This window comes from Trichosurus vulpecula, chromosome 4, assembly GCF_011100635.1.
Source record: "Trichosurus vulpecula isolate mTriVul1 chromosome 4, mTriVul1.pri, whole genome shotgun sequence".
NCBI lineage: Eukaryota > Metazoa > Chordata > Mammalia > Diprotodontia > Phalangeridae > Trichosurus > Trichosurus vulpecula.
In genome coordinates, this window is record NC_050576.1 from 183831847 (window position 1) to 183850832 (window position 18986).

Sequence of the window (18986 nt, forward strand, 5' to 3'; positions counted from 1 at the left end):
TACTGCTTCTGCCAGTTTATCCATTGAAACACACTTAACCTCAGTCCCCTTTCCCAGTTAAGGAATTGCACGCTCACATACATGCATGCACATGTGGGTGTGTGCATGCATGTGTGTGTATGCACATGTACATGTAAACTCACATGTGTCTGTATTTTATTTGAACTACAAATAGAAAATAGTATGCATGGTTTTTTAAAAAAAACTCAAAATAGAGATGCCTCAAATAGAAAGGATGTGCTATTTTTCAATGATTTCTCAAGCTATTTTCCCCTTTTTAAAAAATATTCAGCAAACATCACATTTATAAACTTCCTGTCTTTTACACTTTTATGCAAGTAAATGATCTTCTAATTAACTCTTTAAGTGGGAGGAGATCTAGAAAACCCACTTTCCCCTATAAGCCAAAGTTATACTTCCTAAATCCAGATCCCTGGAAGATACTACCCTGTTTGAGACTTGCTTATTACTTATTATTAATTACTGGTGAAGATTACTGAAATTTGCTTATAGGTACTAGGATAGATTATTTATAGTTACTGGTACAAATTTTCCCCCACTAACACTTCCAGAAAATTTGGTGGGCTTTTTGTTTTGTTTTGTTTTGTTTCTAATTATTTCATTTTTTGTATTTTTAAATCTTACTTTTATTCTGAACTTAGCAAACATTAAATAAAATGGGCACTTCCATACACACAGAAAAACAGAAAAGGGAAATGCCACATGAAAATTCAGATCTCTGTTATGTACAAGTTGCTTTTCTTTTTAAGTATACAAGTTCAACCAATAGCTTTCAAAGCTGTTTTGCTTGTCTTCACTTCTTTCTGACTTTCTGTTCTTTGCATTTTAAAATAGTATTTCAATGACACCTTTCTAAGGTATAGATTGTTTACTTTAGCCCTTCTATTAAGAATCCATTCTTATAATTCTACAAACCAAATTATTCACTTCTCCAAAGACCAAATAACACTTTCTACCTCACATATAACTCATTCTAAAATTCTACCATTTATTTAACCAAAAAGGGAAAAACAGTCACATGAAATATGTTGGCTGCTGATGGAACAGTAAGTCAGAAGACATGATGAAGGCTGCAAGGTAACACGCATACCAAGTCATCTTTAATAATGGATGATGATTAGAAGATAATGACTTTTGCCTTTGAACATGAAAATGAGTTCCTCTTTGTAGTGATGAAGAGCTATTGGAAAGAATCCTAATCTGGCAACCAAACAAGCCAATCACCTTTTTATGAGGTGAGGAACACTTCCTATGAAATAAACATCTAAGTAATGAGGTGTTGTTTTCAATGGAAATTGACACAAACTATCACGAGCCAACGCCCACTTGGCTTAGTATATATAAGGGTGGCAGAGAGACAGTAAGCCATCAGATTTGAAAAATCCTCCTCTTCCCACAGTTACTAGAAAAACCAACTAAAGCTACTCACATCATGTCTTGCTGTGGAGGTTACCGCCAGGACTGCTGCAGTGTCCCCACTGGTCCAGCCACCACCATCTGCTCTTCAGACAAATGCTGCCGGTGCGGAGTGTGCCTGCCCAGCACCTGCCCCCACGAGATCAGCCTTCTCCAGCCCGTCTGCTGTGACTGCTGCCCTCCCCCTTGCTGCGTGCCTGAACCCTATGTGCCTTCTTGCTGGCTGCTGAACTCCAACCAACCCAGACCTGGACTGTATGGAATCAACCTGACCACCTTCACCCAGCCTTGCTGCGAGGGGGAGAGAGTGTGCGAGCCATGCTGCTAATCTAAGACTCCACCCTCCTGTGACCAGGCTGTCCAGACCCCGAAGTATTCCATGGCTTCCAACATTACCCTCTGCCAACTCTATGTTCTCTGTGGAAGGATTTGAAAAGAATCAGCTTCCAGCTCCTTGGACAATGTTTCCATGAAGCTATCCAACTTCTTCATTCCACAAGAGTACCTATCCATCCTTCCACACTCGTGGGAGGTTGGGAGATCTGTCTCTTTCTAATGCTATCTTATTGCTTCGGGGTGGTGTATGAACAGAATTCTGCTATTCATGAGCTAATAAACTTCAGTTTCCTGGCTTAGCAAATATGACTGTTGAGACTTTTCATTTGGTTCAATGTTTCTCTTTTTAAAAGAACATGGAATGTTTAACTCTGATGCTGGACAGCTCTTTGCATGACTTCCATAGGTGTTAATCCATTGCAGTGTAGTTTAGCCCCTGAATTTCACTTGTCTAAATGTTTCACACAGTGCCAGAAGGGCATACAGCAGGCACTTAATAAAAAGTTATTCAATTGAATTGATTTGAATCAATTGAATTTCACCAAGCAGACTGATGGAGTGAGCTGGTGGAATTCTATTTGTCAAGTGAAGTCAACAAGTATTTATTAAGTGCCTACTATTGGCCAGGTTCTGGGAGGGCAAAAGATTGTCCCTGTCTTCAAGGAGCTCATAGTTTAATGGGGGAGAGAAGATGCAAACAACTATGTACAAGTAAGATATAAAGAGTAAATTGGAGATAACTTAGAGAGAAGGTACTATGATTAAGGAGGACTGAGAAAGGTTTATTTCAGAAAACAGGACATTAGTTGAAACTTGAGAAAGCCAGGAGGAAGGAACGAGTTTCAGGGAGAGCCAGTAAAAACACTCAGAGTCTAGACATGAATTGCCATGTGTGAGGAATAGCAGAATAGCAGAAAGGCCAGTGTCTCTGAATCTCAGAATACCATGGTGGTGGTAATGGGGTAGGAGAGGCATGTAAGCTGTAAAAAGAGTGGAATCATAGGAAGGAGACAGGTTATGAAGGGCATTAAAATCAATAGAGGATTATGTATTTGATCTTATAGGTCATGAGAGCCACTAGAGTTTACTAAATAGGAGGGTGACATGATCAGATCTGTGCTTTAGAAAGATCAATTTGTCAAATGAGTGGAGGATGGACTGGAGTAGGGAGAGACTTGAGGCAAGGAGATCAACCAGCAAGCTATTGCAATAGTCCAGAAATAAGATGATGAGGCCTGTACCAAGGTGGTGGCAGGCATAAGGTATACTAGGTTGTTTGGTTGATTGGTTGTTGTCCCTCATTCCTGAAGAAGACCAAAATGGCATCACCATATTGGAGTCAAGGTACAATGTGTCCAGCTGTGGCAGATCAGACCAATATGAGCTTAGAAGGCTCTACCACAGGTAGGGCACAAATTGTCTACATGATCATTTGGAGTGAAGATGTCTCTAACTTCACATGTCATGTTTCTTTTGAGCTATCACAATTCCACTTTGCTCAAAGAGTACAGCATTTTCTTTGATGAGGACACAATGTGCTGGGCAGTCTTGTGCCAGTGTCTCCCATATCTCACAATCAATTCCAAAGTTCTGCAGAGAGACCTTGAGAGTGTCCTTGTGCTGCTTCTTCTGACCTCCATGTGAGCACTTGCCTTGTGTGAGTTCTCTGTAAAATAGTTTTTTAGGCAAAAGTATTTTTGGCATGCAAACAATGTGGCCAGCCCGTTGGAGTTGCACTCTCTACAGTAGAGTTTGAGAGCTTGGCAGTTCAAAAGACAAAGTAAACAAAAAAAAAAAAAGATATAGGAAGTATGAGGTGTGTACTATCTCATCTGGCTGAATCATAAGTCAATGAAGGGGGCAGTATGAAATAATAATAGAAAGGTAGAAGAGAGACAGATGATAGAGGTCCTTGAATGTCAGACTAAGGCGTTTAGACTTCATTCTGCAGGACATTGAAGGCCCAGGATAACAGATTTGGAATATTAGAGGTTATCTTGTCCAACTCTTTCGCTTTACTAATAAGGAAACTGAGGCCCAGACATGCTAAGTCTTGGCTACAGGTAGTAAGCAGCAGAGCTGGAATTTGAATTCAGGTCCTTTGACTCCAAGATCAATGCTCTTTCCACTGCACCATGTTGAAAGTGCAGATGAAGTATGTTTGTGTGTGTGTGTGTGTGTGTGTGTGTGTGTGTGTGTGTGTGTGTGTTTGGGGTGGGGGGTAAATCAGTCAACTAGCATTTATTAAGCACCTATTATATGCCAGGCACTGTATTAAGCACTAATATGGCTCTTTGCCTGATTAGTTGTGTGACCCTGGGCAAATAACTTAACCTCTCTAACAGTTTCTTTTGTAAAAAGGAGGAGATTGAACAAAATGATTTACAAAATACCTTACATCTCTAATCTATAATATAGCTCTATAACAGTCTTTTAATTTATTTTTATTAATATTTTTTCTCTCCATCCTACATCTCCCTCCCCCACTGGAAAAACAGAAAAAGAAAAACAAAATCTTTGTAACAAATATACATAGCCAAGCAAAACGAATTTCCCTATGTGCCCTGTCCATGCCTAATTCTGCATATTGGACCACAGTCTGCCAGAAGGTGAGTAACATTCTTTATCATTGGTGGCCTGGAATCTTGGCTGGTCATTGCATTAATCAAACTTGTCTTTCAAAGTTTTTTGTCTTTACCATGTTGTTACTGTATAAATTATTCTCCTTGATACTGCCCACCATGTTCTGCATCAGTTCAGATAAGTCTTCTAAGGTTTCTCTGAAAATATTCCTTTTGTTATCTCTTGCACCATAAGATTATTCCATTACATTCTTATGCTATAATGCATTAGCTATATGCTAATAATTGATGGGTACCCCCTTAGCTTTCAGTTCTCCCCCACCAGAAGAAAGAAGTAGCTCTAACATTCTACATTCTATGATCAGAGAGGCATCATGACATGGTAGACAGCACAATGAACTTAAAACCAGAAAAACGTGAGTTCAAAGCCCACCCTTGGCATTTATTAGTCGTATTGTCATTGCTCAGTCGTGTCCAATTCTTCATGACACAATGGACCAAAGCATGACAATATTGTCCACAGGGTTTTCTTGGCAAAGATACTGGAGTGATTTGCCATTTCCTTCTCCAGTGGATTGAAGTAGGCAGCAGTTAAGTGGCTTGCCCAGTGTAGTAAGTAGTAAGACAGCTAGTAAGTGTACGAAGCTGGATTTGAGCTTGGATCTTCCTGACTCTAACACTCTAGCCACGGCACCACCTAGCAGCCTCCATCAGCTGTGTAATCAAGAGCAAATCACAGACTCTTTGAGCTTTGGTTTCCCCATCTGCAAAGAAGGGATAATGATTCCCAAAGTATCTACTTCAACAAGGCTCACATGGGATGTATATTAGGTAAGAAAGACAGTTATCGTTATCAGACATGTACTTTAGGAAGATTAATTTATCAGAAGTATGTGCAGTATAGATTAGAAAGGGGAGAGATGAGAAGCTGGATGCCTAGTTAGCAGTCTGCCATAGTTATTCATTGTGATAATAATAATGGCTAGCATTTTTATAGCATTTTAAGGTTTGAAAGGTGCTTTACAAATATTATCTCCTTTGATCCTCACAACCCTGGGAAAAAAAGAGTTATTATTGCACCCATTTTTCAGGTGAAGACACTGAGGGCAGGAGAAGTAGAGTAATTCCCCCAGGATCCCATAGGCAGGATACGAGCCCAGTAAGGTTTCCTGATTTCTAGTCTGGCACACTATCTACTGTACCTCCTAGCTGCCTCATGGATACTGGAAGGATAGTATTGCTGGAAGGGTAGTATAATATGAGCTCTAAAAGCAAAGGACGGACAAATGGGGAGAAATGTTATCAGCATATTCTCCTTCCTTGCTCAAGGAAAATTGTACACTATTTAATACCATTCCTTAATATCTTTCTTCATTATACCCTTGGTATTTACCCAGCAGTCCTCAACCTTGTCTTGACAAGCTCATCCTCAGTCGTTCAATCTAAGTGCTCTAATGAAAGACTAAACAAATATTCAGAAGAGGAAAGGGAAATCTGTAAATTTATGAATCAGGGTTCTGTTTTGACTTAAAAACAAAAACAAAAATAAAATAAACATAATAAGCAAATAAAAATTTTAAAAATTTGTTTGTTTGGTCCTTTGTGTTAATTACAGTGGATAGATCATTCTGGGCATTACTTAATTGATTGGCTCTATAAATTCTGAGGGTCCTGATGCAAAGTTACCTAGATTAACTAAAGGACTAGAATGATTTTTTAAAAAATTAAACAGAAATACAAGGTGCTTTTTTTTAAATTGTAAATTGCATTGATACCTTTGGTTCTTATATCATCTTTTTTCCCAAATGCATCTCTCCTCACTTTGCTACGCAGAGATTCATCCTCTATAAACAAATAATTTTTAAAAAATATTTTTAAAAGAATTTGGTTAAACTAACAAATTCATCAATGGAGCCTGACAGCATATGCAATGAGCAAAACAGATTTTTTTTTGGAGAGGGAAGTGAAGCAATGGGAGTTAGGCGACTTGCCCAAGGTCACCCAGCTAGTAAGTGTCAAGTGTCTGAGGTCAAATTTGAACCCAGTTCCTCCTGACTCCAGGGCTGGTGCTCTATTTGCTGTGCCACCTAGCTGCCCCCCAAAACAGATTTTTAAAGAAAAAAAACAGAAATTTCTGAAACACCAAGGTTGTTTCTTTATAAAAAGTTTTTTTCTAGATTTCATATTTAATTAAGGCATAAGATGATGTCATCCTCATGTTTCTTTTCATATCAAAGCAAGTTGCATAATGATTAAACTATGAGGACTTAATAAGTCTAAACTTCTTTCCCAACTTCCATTTTCTCGAGATGTCCTAGAGGATTTGTTACTCGCCTACATCTGTGCTTTAAGTAGTTTTATGAGGGGGAATTACGAAAATGATTTTTGTTTTGGTCTGGGCCAATGATTTCATCAGCGTGGGGGATCTCCCTAGTGTACAAACACACCTCCACCGAAGCATATCAACAACTCCTCTGCAACTTAGGGTGTTAGAGAATGATCTAGGGCCCTGCCTGTCTTGTCTATGAAAAACTGCCAGAGATCACGCAACATCTTTCCCCAGCCCTCTTATTCTCCAGAGGAGGAAGCTAATAACAAAAGGGATACAGAGGTCTTTCTGAGGTCTAATGGATGACAGGACCTGGGCAAAAAATGAGGAATCCTGTACCATGCCCTCTCTAGAATTCAATTTGTGAAAGAGGACCATTGCCATGGTTACCATGACTTGTTACAGTTCAGTCATTTCAGTCATGTCAGACTCTTCGTAACCCCATTTGGGGTTTCTTGGCAAAAATACTGGAGTGGTTTGTCATTTCCTTCTCCAGCTCATTTGACAAATGAGGAAACTGAGGCAAACAGAATTAAGGGATTTGCTCAGGGTCCAGGTAGTCACTGTTCAAAGCTGGATTTGAACTCAGGTTTTTCTGGCTCTAGGCCTCTAAATAACTCCCTAAAACTCATCTGTAACTTAATAGTTAGAATATGAGCTCTTGGAGAGAAGAGACTGTCTCACTTTTCACACTGTTTTCCCAGGGCTTACTATAGTTTTGGCACATAGTTTTCACCTATTCAATACTTTTTTCAATCATTCACTGTGCTAGGAGTCCAGACACCTGACTTCTAGATACCAATGAAATCGCAGGATTGCTCACCTGAACAATTATTTTTTTCTAATCAGAAAAGTTTTTTTCTCATAGAAATATTCCAGTTACAGGATTTTAAAGTTCTAAGAATCTTTGGAGACAATCTTGTCCAACCTTCTACTGCTAGATGAGGAAATTAACATCAGGGGTCACCATCTCATCTGATGTGACATCAAAGCTGAAAAGGACCTGAGAGACCATCTAGTCCCAGGGGTTCCTAACCTTTTTGATGTTATGGACCCCTTTGGTAGTCTGTGAAACCTTAGGAGTTCTTCTTGGAATAATTTTTAAAGGTACAAAATACATAAGATTACAAAGAAAAGCAATTATAACAAAAAGATGTATTTTTTTTCTTATCCAAGTTCACAGACTCCTTGAAATCTATCCAAAGATCCCTAGGGGTTTCATGGACCTCAGGTTAAAAATTTCTGATCCAGTCCAACCTCAACCTGTGTGACCCTAAGCAAGTCACTTAATCTCTCCAGGCCTCAGTTTCCCTGTCTATAAAATGGGTTGGCACTTCACATGTTACGGATAAGAGAGAAATAAAGTGAAAGGTTCAAATTCACTTAGCTCTCTTGGAGTGTGTAAAGTCAGGTTTGATTCCAGTTCCTAAACCTAGTGCCCCATCTGTACTGGGTTCTACTTGTAGCAACATGCCCCTACTTTTAACCCTCCTAGAAAAATAAATAAACTAACAAGTTATGCACGCGAGAAAAGAAACAAACAACAACAGGGAAGAATCCTTAAGTTTTGAGGAAATGCTCAGTGGGGGAGGAAGGTATATAAAAGACCCAGAGCCCCCTTCAACACAGGAGCACCTGTCCAAGCTTGCTGAGCTTACTCCCTAGCCATCATCTTCCTTTGCCACCATAGAGAAGCTCCAACCACTGACACCATGTCTTGTAATGGAACCTGCCTCCAGGGTTGCTGCTGCAGTGTCCCCACGGGTCCAGCCACCACCATCTGCTCCTCAAACAAATGCTGCCGGTGTGGAGTCTGCCTGCCCAGTACCTGCCCTCATGAGATCAGCCTCCTCCAGCCCACCTGCTGTGACTGCTGCCCTCCCCCATGCTGTGTACCTGATTTCTATGTGCCAACATGCTGGCTGCTCAACTCCAGCCATCCCACTCCCAACCTGTGTGGCATCTCGGTGACCACATGCCTTCAGCCCTATGTGTGTGAACCATCTTCCTGCTAGATATCTGGTTTTTTTTAAAGGATGTCATGGCCTTTGCCAGCTTACCGATATGACTCTGGGGACCCTTGGCATGTGCTAAGGTCAATTTAGCAAATGATTGAATCCCCTCAAAGAAACCACTCAGTACTTGGACATTAAAGTTTATGAAAAGTTTTTGGAATGTGCTTTAAAATACCTGAAAAGAAAAATGGAAAATATCACTAAGAATATGACTATGCACAGTTATTACATGGATTTTTTTTTTCTTTTGGTGGTAGGGAGGAGGTGGGAAGGAGAAAAGATAAGTGCTTTATTGAAAAAATAAAATTAAAAAATAGAAAATGCCACTAAGCCCTTCCATATTTAAAAAGCAAATAAACACCCATGCCTCCCAAACTATGTGTTGCCTCATCATTCCAATCCATAATTATCCAAAGCCTATTAACCTGGGCATCATACTTCCATAAATATACTCAGCAGAATTACACTTTCTGATGACATCAGTAGAAATCTTGTAGCTTAAAGCAACACCTTAATGCCTTTCAGATTTGGAAATCTAAAGAAAATTACCTTCAAAAAAAAGGCTGTTTCAAAATTTAAAATTGCAACTCCAACATCACTATGCATAACTTCTCAGTCTCAGGTTTTAATATTCATTTTCCTACAACTCCTACAACTAAGTTACTTCTATCATTTAAGATCTGAAGAACTTCTTATCACTCAGAGGAGGGGTTATTTTGATCTTCCCAGCCAAACGGTACAAAAGAAGAAACAAAAGGAGGATGATCCCTGTGAGCTGAATTGTTTTCAGAAGAAACCATCATCTCATCAGAACTCCAGAGAACTAAAAGGGAAGCATGCTTTCCTCTCCTCAGCAAAGAGGTGGTGAACTACAGGTGCAGAATGAGTCATACATTGTCAAAGAGCCAATGTTTTGGCTTCTTTTGCTTAACAATACTTTGTTAAAAGTGTAGTGGTTCTATTGGGAAGGGAAGTACAGGAAGAGAATTAGGTATAAGTTAGCCTAAAATTCCAGTGAATGTATAATCTCATTAATGTAGGTATTCTTTCCAATGATGAATCTTGTGTTTCTCTTGTCGATGTTCCTCCATAAGTTCATCAATATTAGGGGCCTTTCTTTAGTCCTTTTGACATCATAAGGATCCCAATGGAGTATGCAAGCTGTTCATTGGTTATCCCTAACTTGCTATGTGGACATCTCATTTTTTCCATTCAAAGGGAAGTAATAACAATGTAAGGAAAAAAGAACAATTAAATATTTTAAAAGAGAAGAGGGAGGGAGAGAAGAAGGAGGGAAGGAAGGAAGGAATGAAGGAAGGATGGAGGGAGGAAGAAGAGAAGGAAGGAAGGAGGAAGAAGGGAAGGAGGGAGGGAGGGAAAGAAGGAAGGAAGGAAGGAAGGAAGGAAGGAAGGAAGGAAGGAAGGAAGGAAGGAAGGAACGAAGGAAGGAAGGAAGGAAGGAAGGAAGGAAAGAAGGAACGAAGGAAGGAACGAAGGAAGGAACGAAGGAAGGAAAGAAGGAGGGAGGGAGGGAAGGAAGGAAGCAAGGGAGGGAGGGAGGGTAGAAGGAAGAAAGGAACAAAGAAGGGAGAGAAGGGAGGGAAGAAAAGAGGGAAGAAAGCGAGAAAGGAGTGAAGGAAAGGAGGAAGGAAAGAATGGAGGGAAGGAAGGAAAGAGAAAGGGAGGGAAGGAATGAGGGAAGGAGCGAGGAATGGAGAGGAGAAAGAAGTGGAGTCTTTTGGGAATCACACATTTTCCATTTTTGTCTCTAATTTTTCCTTTTGATTTTAAATATTCTCTACCAAGAAATGATAAATGGGAATATTTAAATCTGTAACATCCAAATTGTACTAATGTTTTTTTTAAATAAAAGTTACTTGAGACTATTGGTGATATTTTTACAGTTAAGGACATTAATCTCTTCACAATTGGTTCAATCACCCTTTTTATCTACATGTAGTCAGGTTAGATTATTTTATTTCCCGAGTCCTCATAAAACTACTACTAAGCAGTTGGTCCCCTTGAAATACCTAGGAGGAAGTTATATGCTATAGTAGATAGAGTGCTACCCTTGAATCAGGAAGACCTGAGTTCAAATGTGGCCTCAGATGCTTAGTAGTTGAGTGACCCTAGGCACTGTCTGTTTCCTCGTCTGAAAAATGGAGATAATAGTAGCATCTACTTCATAGGGTTGTTGTGAGGCTCAAATAAGGCAATATTTATAAAACACTTTGCAAATCTTATAGCATTATATAAACAGTACATTTTGAATTAAAAAAATCATTCAACTAATATTTATTGAGGCATTTCTATGTGTACAGTAGCACTGCAGAGCATTGAGAAATGAATTTACCCTCAAGGAATTTATAATCTATAGTCATAGGGGAGATATACACCTGAAACTATCAGCTGACCATTTGAGCGCTGGACAGTAAAGACACAAAGAGGAACATGCCATAATTTACAATGCTTCTAACTGACTCACATCTTTCCCATGTTCCATCTGGAATCCATACTTTGAAATCATAGTAAACAGGATTCTTGTCATTTATACCTTGATCCAGTGTTTCCAGATGCTTTTTTAAAAGTGAGTTGTTGTCCTAAAAATCACAGAATTATAGAACATCAGACCTGGAAGGGACTTCAGAAATCATCAAGTCCAACTCTCTCATTTTACAGATGAAGAAACTGAGGCCTGAGTAGTTTCCCAAGATCACACATCTGGTAAGTGGCTGAGCCAAGATTCAAACCCAGGTCTAAGGTATAAAGTCTAAAATTCAGCTCAAAGGAGCAACAGTTAGTGTAAGGAAGATTGATTAATATTGATAAAATACCATGTAATCACTCAGTAAAGTCCAGCACACTTCCCCTACAATACATCCCAGTAAATGAAGACCTCTTTCCTTTTATGTAAACTGTGTATTTTTAAAAGGATCATCACTATGCTAAAAGCCTAAGAAGTGGTGTCAAAAGTGCATCGTATTAGCAGAGAGATGGACAAAAGGCAAGGGTCTGGAGAGAATCTATTATGCTTTAGCTGAAGCAAAGAAAGCAAGGTTAGCAATCATGATCTCAGACAAAGCAAAAGCAAAAACAGATCGAATTAAAAGAAGGAAACTGTATCTTGCTGAAAGGTACTATAGACAATGAAGTCAAATCAAAACATATATGTACAAAATGAGACCCAAGTCAATCCCAAAGGACTAATGATGAAGCATACTATGCACCTCAAGAAAAAAAATGGATATTGATTGACTACAGACTGAAGCATGCTATTCTTCACTTTCCTTCTTTTTTTGCTTTTATTTGAGTCTTCTTGTGCAAAATTACTTACATGGAAATGCTCTACATAATGGTACATATATAACCTGTATCTGATTGCTTACCATCTCAGGGAGGGAAGGAAGAAGGGAGGGAGGGATAGAATTTGGACCTCAAAACTTAAAATAAAAAGGTTAAAAAAATTTAAGTGCATTGTATTTAGATTCAGGGGAGTTGGCTTCAAACCTTGGCTCTATAGTTTACTCTTTGTGTGACTTCGGACAAATCACTTCATTTCTATGTCTCTGAAATGAAAAGCTTGCACTAGATGACCTCTCAGGCTTCTTCTAGCTCTAAATCTAGACTCCTCTCTTCAGAGTGCCTATGTCTCATCTCCTTGTCAAGAGCAAAGACCCTGTCAGTTCCCACAGGATAATGCATTTTGAGAACACTTTCTTAAACTTTGCCATTAATTGATATATGTGGCCTCAGAATCATAAAATGTCTAGCAGAAGGCTCCCCAGTGGCCATCTGGTCCATTCCATGCCAGAGGGGAACAAACACCTCCTTCAACGTACCCGACAAGTAATTATTCAATGAGGGGGAAAGAAAAGGAAAAAGAGAGACAGAGACAAAGTGACAGAGACAGAGAGGGACAGAGACAGACATCAGCATTTATTACCACTTACTGTATGGCAGACAACAATAACAGCAAGTCAGACACTATGCTAAGGGGTACAAATACAAGAAGCAAGGCAGTCTTGCCCTCAAGGAGCTTACATTCCAGTTTTTTGTTATTCTTCCATAATCTTTCAGCCACATCCGACTCTTCATGACCTTTTTTTGGTTTTCTTAGCAAAGATCCTGGAGTGGTTCACCATTTCCTCCTCCAGCTCATTTTACAGATGAGGAAACTCAGGCAGACAGGGTTAAGTGACTTGTCCAGAGTCACACAGCTGGCAAGTGTCAGAGGCCAGATTTGACCTCAGGAAAATGAGTCTTTTTGTCTCCATGCCAGGACTCTATACACTGCACCACAAAGCTGCCCACTACATTCCAGTAGAAGAGAGAAAATACATAAAGAAGGAGCTAGAAAGGGACATTTGGAAATAGGGGCCAGCAAATGAGAAATATTCAAATTCTATGCAAGATAAGGTGAAGGCTCATCTAGCAGAGCACAGGGTTGCTTCAGGGTGAGAGTCCAATTTTCTGGGGGTGGGAAGAAGGGGAATGATGGACAGAGTGCAGATGGGATGGTTTGGAAGTGGCGGGTGGGAAATTACATGGAAGACTGGTTCCAAGCAAAATCACTCAAAAGCTTGACTACCAGAGATGAAGGTCATTTTGGGTCAGAGCCCTAAGTTCTGAGACTCAGCATTTCCCTTTTGGAGAGTTCAAATGGTCAGATAGCACTTCTCAAAGCACAACCTGGGCAGTCAACTTTAACCTGCTCTACATAGGGGTGGATATACTTTTCAAGCAGCAAGGCTCTAGAAACATCTTCCTATCCTTGATGCATTCAGATGAGAAAACGCATGTGCAGCACTTTGCGTATCTTAAAGCACTACCTAAGTACTGGCTATTATTGGGTGCTGCTGTTGTTGCCACATCCCTCAATAGGCAAAAGCAACACGAGAAGAATGAGTCATGTGGGATCCTCATTTTATTAATGGTCATGGTCTCACCAGCCACAGATCATATGTAGAACCAAGAAGAAAAGACAAAAAGAAATTGTTTAGTCTCATAGACTTTGCTGAATTGTCACCCCAACCAATGACCAATCATTGGTGATAGGGCTGTGATGATAGGTCACTTTGAAGATGAGCTTCATGGGCAAACTTCCTGAACAATGGATCTGAGTATTGCAAAGCAAATATGACTAACTTAATAGGACTCAGAAATCTTCATGGATAACTAAATACCAGACTGATTAGAGGATCTCATGGAAAGAAGATGACATAGACAGAAAATTGGGGACAGGAAGTGCCCTGGGTGAACACCCACTGGGGGAGAGTATATAAGAGAGAAGACATTCAAACTATCAAAAATACCCATCTCTCTTCCTACTAGGCAGGAAAACAAACTCCTTACACCATGTCTTTCTACCACGACTGCTGCTGCAGTGTCCCCACTGGACCCGCCACCACCATCTGCTCTTCTGACAAGTGCTGCCGATGTGGAGTCTGCCTGCCCAGCACCTGCCCACACACCACTTGGCTGCTGGAGCCCACCTGCTGTGACAACTGCCCACCCCCCTGCCACATCCCTCAGCCCTGTGTGCCCACATGCTTCCTACTCAATTCTGCCCAGCCCAGACCAAGCCTGGAGAACCTGGACCTGACCACATACACCCAGCCATGCCCCTGTGAGCCCTGTGTCCCCCAGTGCTGAGGAGTGATGACCATCTTTGCCCAGAGCCTGACAATACCTGCAAGATGCCTATCCTGTATTGACCTGCTTCAGTAGCCACAATGAATTTCCACAGATGTTGGGATGCCAGATGTGGCAAAGAACACTTTTATCATCGGTGAAAAAGAACACAAGATGCCTCCTTTGGCAACTTGGAAGAATGGGAATGAGAAGCTTTGCACTGGCTAGTTGTATCCAAATATTGTTGCAATTCTTGAATCTTCAGATTATGTTTTCTTTGTCTATTTGCTACCTGGGTTGCTTTTCCTGTCCTGAATGCTTTTTGTCAAGTCTTTACGAATTTCCAAATAAACTTGATTTCTCAAGCACTTAATTTCAGCATTTTCTGTGCGTTTCTTTTAAAAAGAGGAATTGGGGGCAGCTAGGTGGCGCAGTGAGTAGAGCACCAGCCCTGGAGTCAGGAGGACCTGAGTTCAAATCCAACCTTAGACACTTGACACATGTACTAGCTGTGTGACCTTGGGCAAGTCACTTAACCCCAATTGCCCTGCCAAAAAAAAAAGAAGAATTGGAAGCAAAATAGATTCCCATTACCAGAGCAGTGTAGGTTAAGATAATTGATCAAATCTAGCTAACATTAGTCAAGCGTCTACTAGGTGCACAATCCTGTACTGGACTCTGGGGCTAAGAGGACAAACCAAAAGTTCAGGCCCTGCCCTTGAAGGCTTATATTCTATTAGGAGAATAGGACAAGAACCCAGATAGAAAATAGGACAAGAACCCAGATGAGCCTATACACAATAATCTGGAGAAGGAGAGAACACCAACAGCTATCAGGGTCAGGAAAGCCTTCCCAAAGGAGGTGGCACATGAGCACATTGGATGAATCTAGGGATGCTAACAAGTGGTGGTAGGGGGAGATTCGTGTCCCGCCGGACAGCCTATGGAAAGGTATAGAGGTGGAAGAGTGGATAAGAGAGCCAAACCTGGGGTCAGGAAGAACTGAGTTCAAATATGACCTCAGAGCCTTCCTAGCTGTGTGACCTTGGGCAAGTCACTTCATTCTGTTTGCCTCAGTTTCCTCATCTGTAAAATGAGCTGAAGAAAGACACGGCAAACCACTCCAAGTGTCTTTGCTAGGAAAACCCCAAAAGGGGTCACAAATAATCGGAAGTGACTGAAAATGACTGAACAACAACAAGAGATAAATTGTTGTGGAAAGGTAACAGCAAGTATTCCCCCATCAGACTGCAATCTCCTTGAAGGCAGGGACTGATTTTTGTCTTTTTGTATTCTCAGAGCTTAGTACAATGCCTGGTGCATAATAGGTGTTTAATAAATGTTTATCGATGCATTGATTCAAGTAGGTGATTAAATGGAATGAAGAGTGTGTGAAGGAGAGTAAGGCGAAATGAGTGTAGAAAGATAGTTTGGAGCCAGACAATAAAGGACATTAATTTAGCAAAGAGGATATTCATGGGCTAAGCATGGCAGCTAGGTGGCACGATGAACAGAACACTGAACTTGGAGGTAGGACACCAGAATTCAGATCTGGCCTCAGATGCTTACTCGTTGTAAGACCCTGGACAAGTCATTTAACTTCTACGTGCCTCAGTCTCCTCGACTGTAAAACAGGGATAATAATAGCACCTACCTGCCATAGTTATCGTAAGGTTCAAATGAGATAACATTAGTAAAAGTGCTTAACTCAGTACCTGGCATGTAGGTACTACACAAATGCCAGTTAATATTATTACTATTAATTATTATTATTATTATATGACATAGGCTAAAATAATAATAAATTACTAAAATAATAAAGTGACATTAGGGTTTTTAGGTACTCTAAAGACCAGAAATGTGATATAAAGTATGCTGGACTAACGAGTCAAGAGACTTGGCTCTTAATTTGAGTTGAACCATTAACTCACTTCAGCCAATCAATCAATAAGCCTTTTTTTAAAGTGCCTGGAACTGTGCTAAGTGATGGGGATACAAAGGAAGTCACAGAACAGTCCCTGTACTCAAGGAGCTCACAGTCAAATACAAATAACTGTGTACAAACAAGCTATAGACAGAGTAAACTGGAAACAGTCAACAGAAGGTAGACTGGAAAAGCCTTTTCTCTACTTTAGGTCACAATACCCTCATCTGTAAAATAAGTTTCCGAGCACATAGTAGGTGCTTCATGAATTAATGATAGTGCATGCATGCTAACCCCCGTGTTTAGAACAGGGTATACAACCTGACTTTATTTCTTGAATTTGAGTTATTTGTTTAAGCTTTGATCATTCTTGTTCATTCCTCAAATATTTATAAAATAATCTCCAAACATCCATTCCGGGTCTAATATTCTTTCATTCTATGTCATGCATAAGGTTACAAAAACTTACAGGTTGTGGGAGTTTAACAAATCCTCTGGGAGATCAATTTGAGTCTTAGCTGCTTAAGGACTTGAATACGGAATAAATTTTACATTTTTACAGCGGGATGCCAAGTTCTCTTCTTTAACATAGCATAGATATAGATGTAGAGCTGGAAAAGTCATCAGAGGCCATTTAATCAAACCCCCCTCATTATTCAGATGAGAAACCAAAATTGAGGAAGAGGAAAAGATTTGCCTAAAGTCACACAAAGGGCAAAGGGAAGAGCTGGGATCTTAACTCATATCTTCTGACTTCAAATACAGCCCTCTTTCCACAGCACCACAGACAGACTGAAGCTGGTGGCAGCACCTCCCTTAAATCCAATTCCCTTGCAAGTCAAGACATCACCTTCTTCATGTCATTGGTTCTCTTTGAGAATGAAGGATGAACAACAGCTAACCAAAGACTGTAGGTATGAAATCAGCACTTAACTAGGCTAAGGATACTTTGACTCATGCAGAAATTACCTTTGTATTTTAACCCATCACTGCCTGGTAACATACAGTATGTCTCATTTTTAAACTTGGTCAACTGGGGCAGCCAGGTGGCACAATGGATAAAGCACTAGCCCTGGAGTCTGGAAGAACTAAGTTTAAATCTGGCCTCAGATACTTACTAGCTCTGTGACCCTAGGCAAGTCACTTGGCCCCAATTGCCTCAGTTTCCCTATCTGTAAAATGAGCTGGAGAAGGAAATGTCAAACCTCTCCAGTATCTTTACCAAGAAAAGCCCAAATGGGGTCAATAGTCAGACATGACTGAAATCTACTTGAACAAACCCTGTACTTCCTAATTAAACCATAGGAAACCAAAATAGGGCCTGCCATTGGGGATATCAAATGTCCCAATACCACTGTAATGACACAACTCTCCATGAATGCACAACTCAGGAGAGAGGACTTCACTCTACAACCTGGAGAATTCCAGTGGGTCCCAGAGGGCAGGCCAGACGGAGAATGAAACTGGGACTGCTGTGGTAATAGCGATTCACCACAAAAATATTTCTCTGTATCTTATACACCTGCTTCAGCTACAAGTGTGCCAGCCTAAAGGCCCTCTACAGGCACTATCATGTGTACATTCCCCTCTGCTAAGTCTTAAGCCATAGACAAAGGCATAATCAGGAAGATACTAGGGCTAAATTTATCATGAATTAATGTAAAGCTGAAAAGAAAGGATGTGGAGACGCTGAGAAAGCATGCCGGGGGATGCTCACAAACAACTGTACTCTATGCCATCCCCAAGTTGGGTCGTTCCTATTGTTGAGTCGTTTCTGTCACATCCAACTCTGTGTGACCCTATTTTGGGGGATTTTCTTGGCAAAGATACTGGAGTGGTTTGCTATTTCCTTCTCCAACTCATTTTACAGATGAGGAAACTGAGACAAACAGGGTTAAGTGACTTGCCCAGGGGCACACAACTATTTGGTGTCCAAGGCTAGATTTGAATTCATGAAGATAAGTCTTTGTGATTTCAAGCCCAGTACTCTATCCACTGTGCTACCTAGCTGCCCTCAAGTTGGGTACCATCCTCCAAATCTAACTAATGCCAGCACGGTACCATAATAAGGACATTGGACTTGAATTCAAAGGACCTGGATTCAAATACCAGCTCTTCTTTCCGGGTGATCTTGGGCAAACCACCACACTTCAGTTCTTTACCTGAAAAATAGAAGGGTTGGACTAGAGGTCATTGGAACCATGGGAAGAGTAGTGGCTCTGGAGCCAGAGGACCTTGGTTCAAATTTTATCTCTGCCACTTCTTAACTATGTTATTTTGGGCAAGAAACTTAAGTACCATGGGTCTCAGTTTTCTCTTCTGTAATAAGAGATGTCTGAGTCTATGATCCTGTAGTCTTATATCTAGAGGTTCAATGATACAAGGAGCATGAAAATTATTTCTCTTGGAAAGGGAAAAGAATAAGAATTTACTAAGTACCTACTATATGCCAGACACTGGGCTATGTTCTTTATAAGTACTTCATGCTTATTTCCTGGACCTTAATGGTATATCTACTTGGAAGTGAATAAACATAACAGTCAGTGGTGTTTGTACATAAATTAGGATATACCCCACTGTTAACAAGGATGTCTACTTCTAACTCTTGCTTCCTCTGCCTGGACATTTGTCCATCCTTTCCAGGCCTTCACTATCCCCGGGACTCAATCCTCAAGGACTATGGAATGAGAGAATTAATGATCATTGGACAAGGCCATGATGATGGTTAGAAT

At 40.4% G+C, this 18986-nt stretch overlaps 3 protein-coding genes across 3 annotated transcripts; all 3 read left to right on the forward strand.

Annotated features, from left to right (window-relative positions):
• Nucleotides 1–1453: 1453 nt before the first annotated feature.
• On the forward strand, nucleotides 1454–1765 carry LOC118848957 (keratin-associated protein 3-1-like). Its single transcript, XM_036758019.1, has one exon. It carries the CDS (start codon nucleotides 1454–1456, stop codon nucleotides 1763–1765), a length of 312 nt encoding a protein of 103 aa, XP_036613914.1.
• Nucleotides 1766–8396: 6631 nt separating this feature from the next.
• LOC118846957 (keratin-associated protein 3-1-like) lies at nucleotides 8397–8699 on the forward strand. The gene has a single exon (XM_036755618.1). The coding sequence runs from the start codon at nucleotides 8397–8399 to the stop codon at nucleotides 8697–8699; it is 303 nt and encodes a 100-aa protein (XP_036611513.1).
• Nucleotides 8700–14054: 5355 nt separating this feature from the next.
• LOC118848949 (keratin-associated protein 3-3-like) lies at nucleotides 14055–14351 on the forward strand. Its single transcript, XM_036758005.1, has one exon. It carries the CDS (start codon nucleotides 14055–14057, stop codon nucleotides 14349–14351), a length of 297 nt encoding a protein of 98 aa, XP_036613900.1.
• The last annotated feature ends 4635 nt before the right edge of the window (nucleotides 14352–18986 follow it).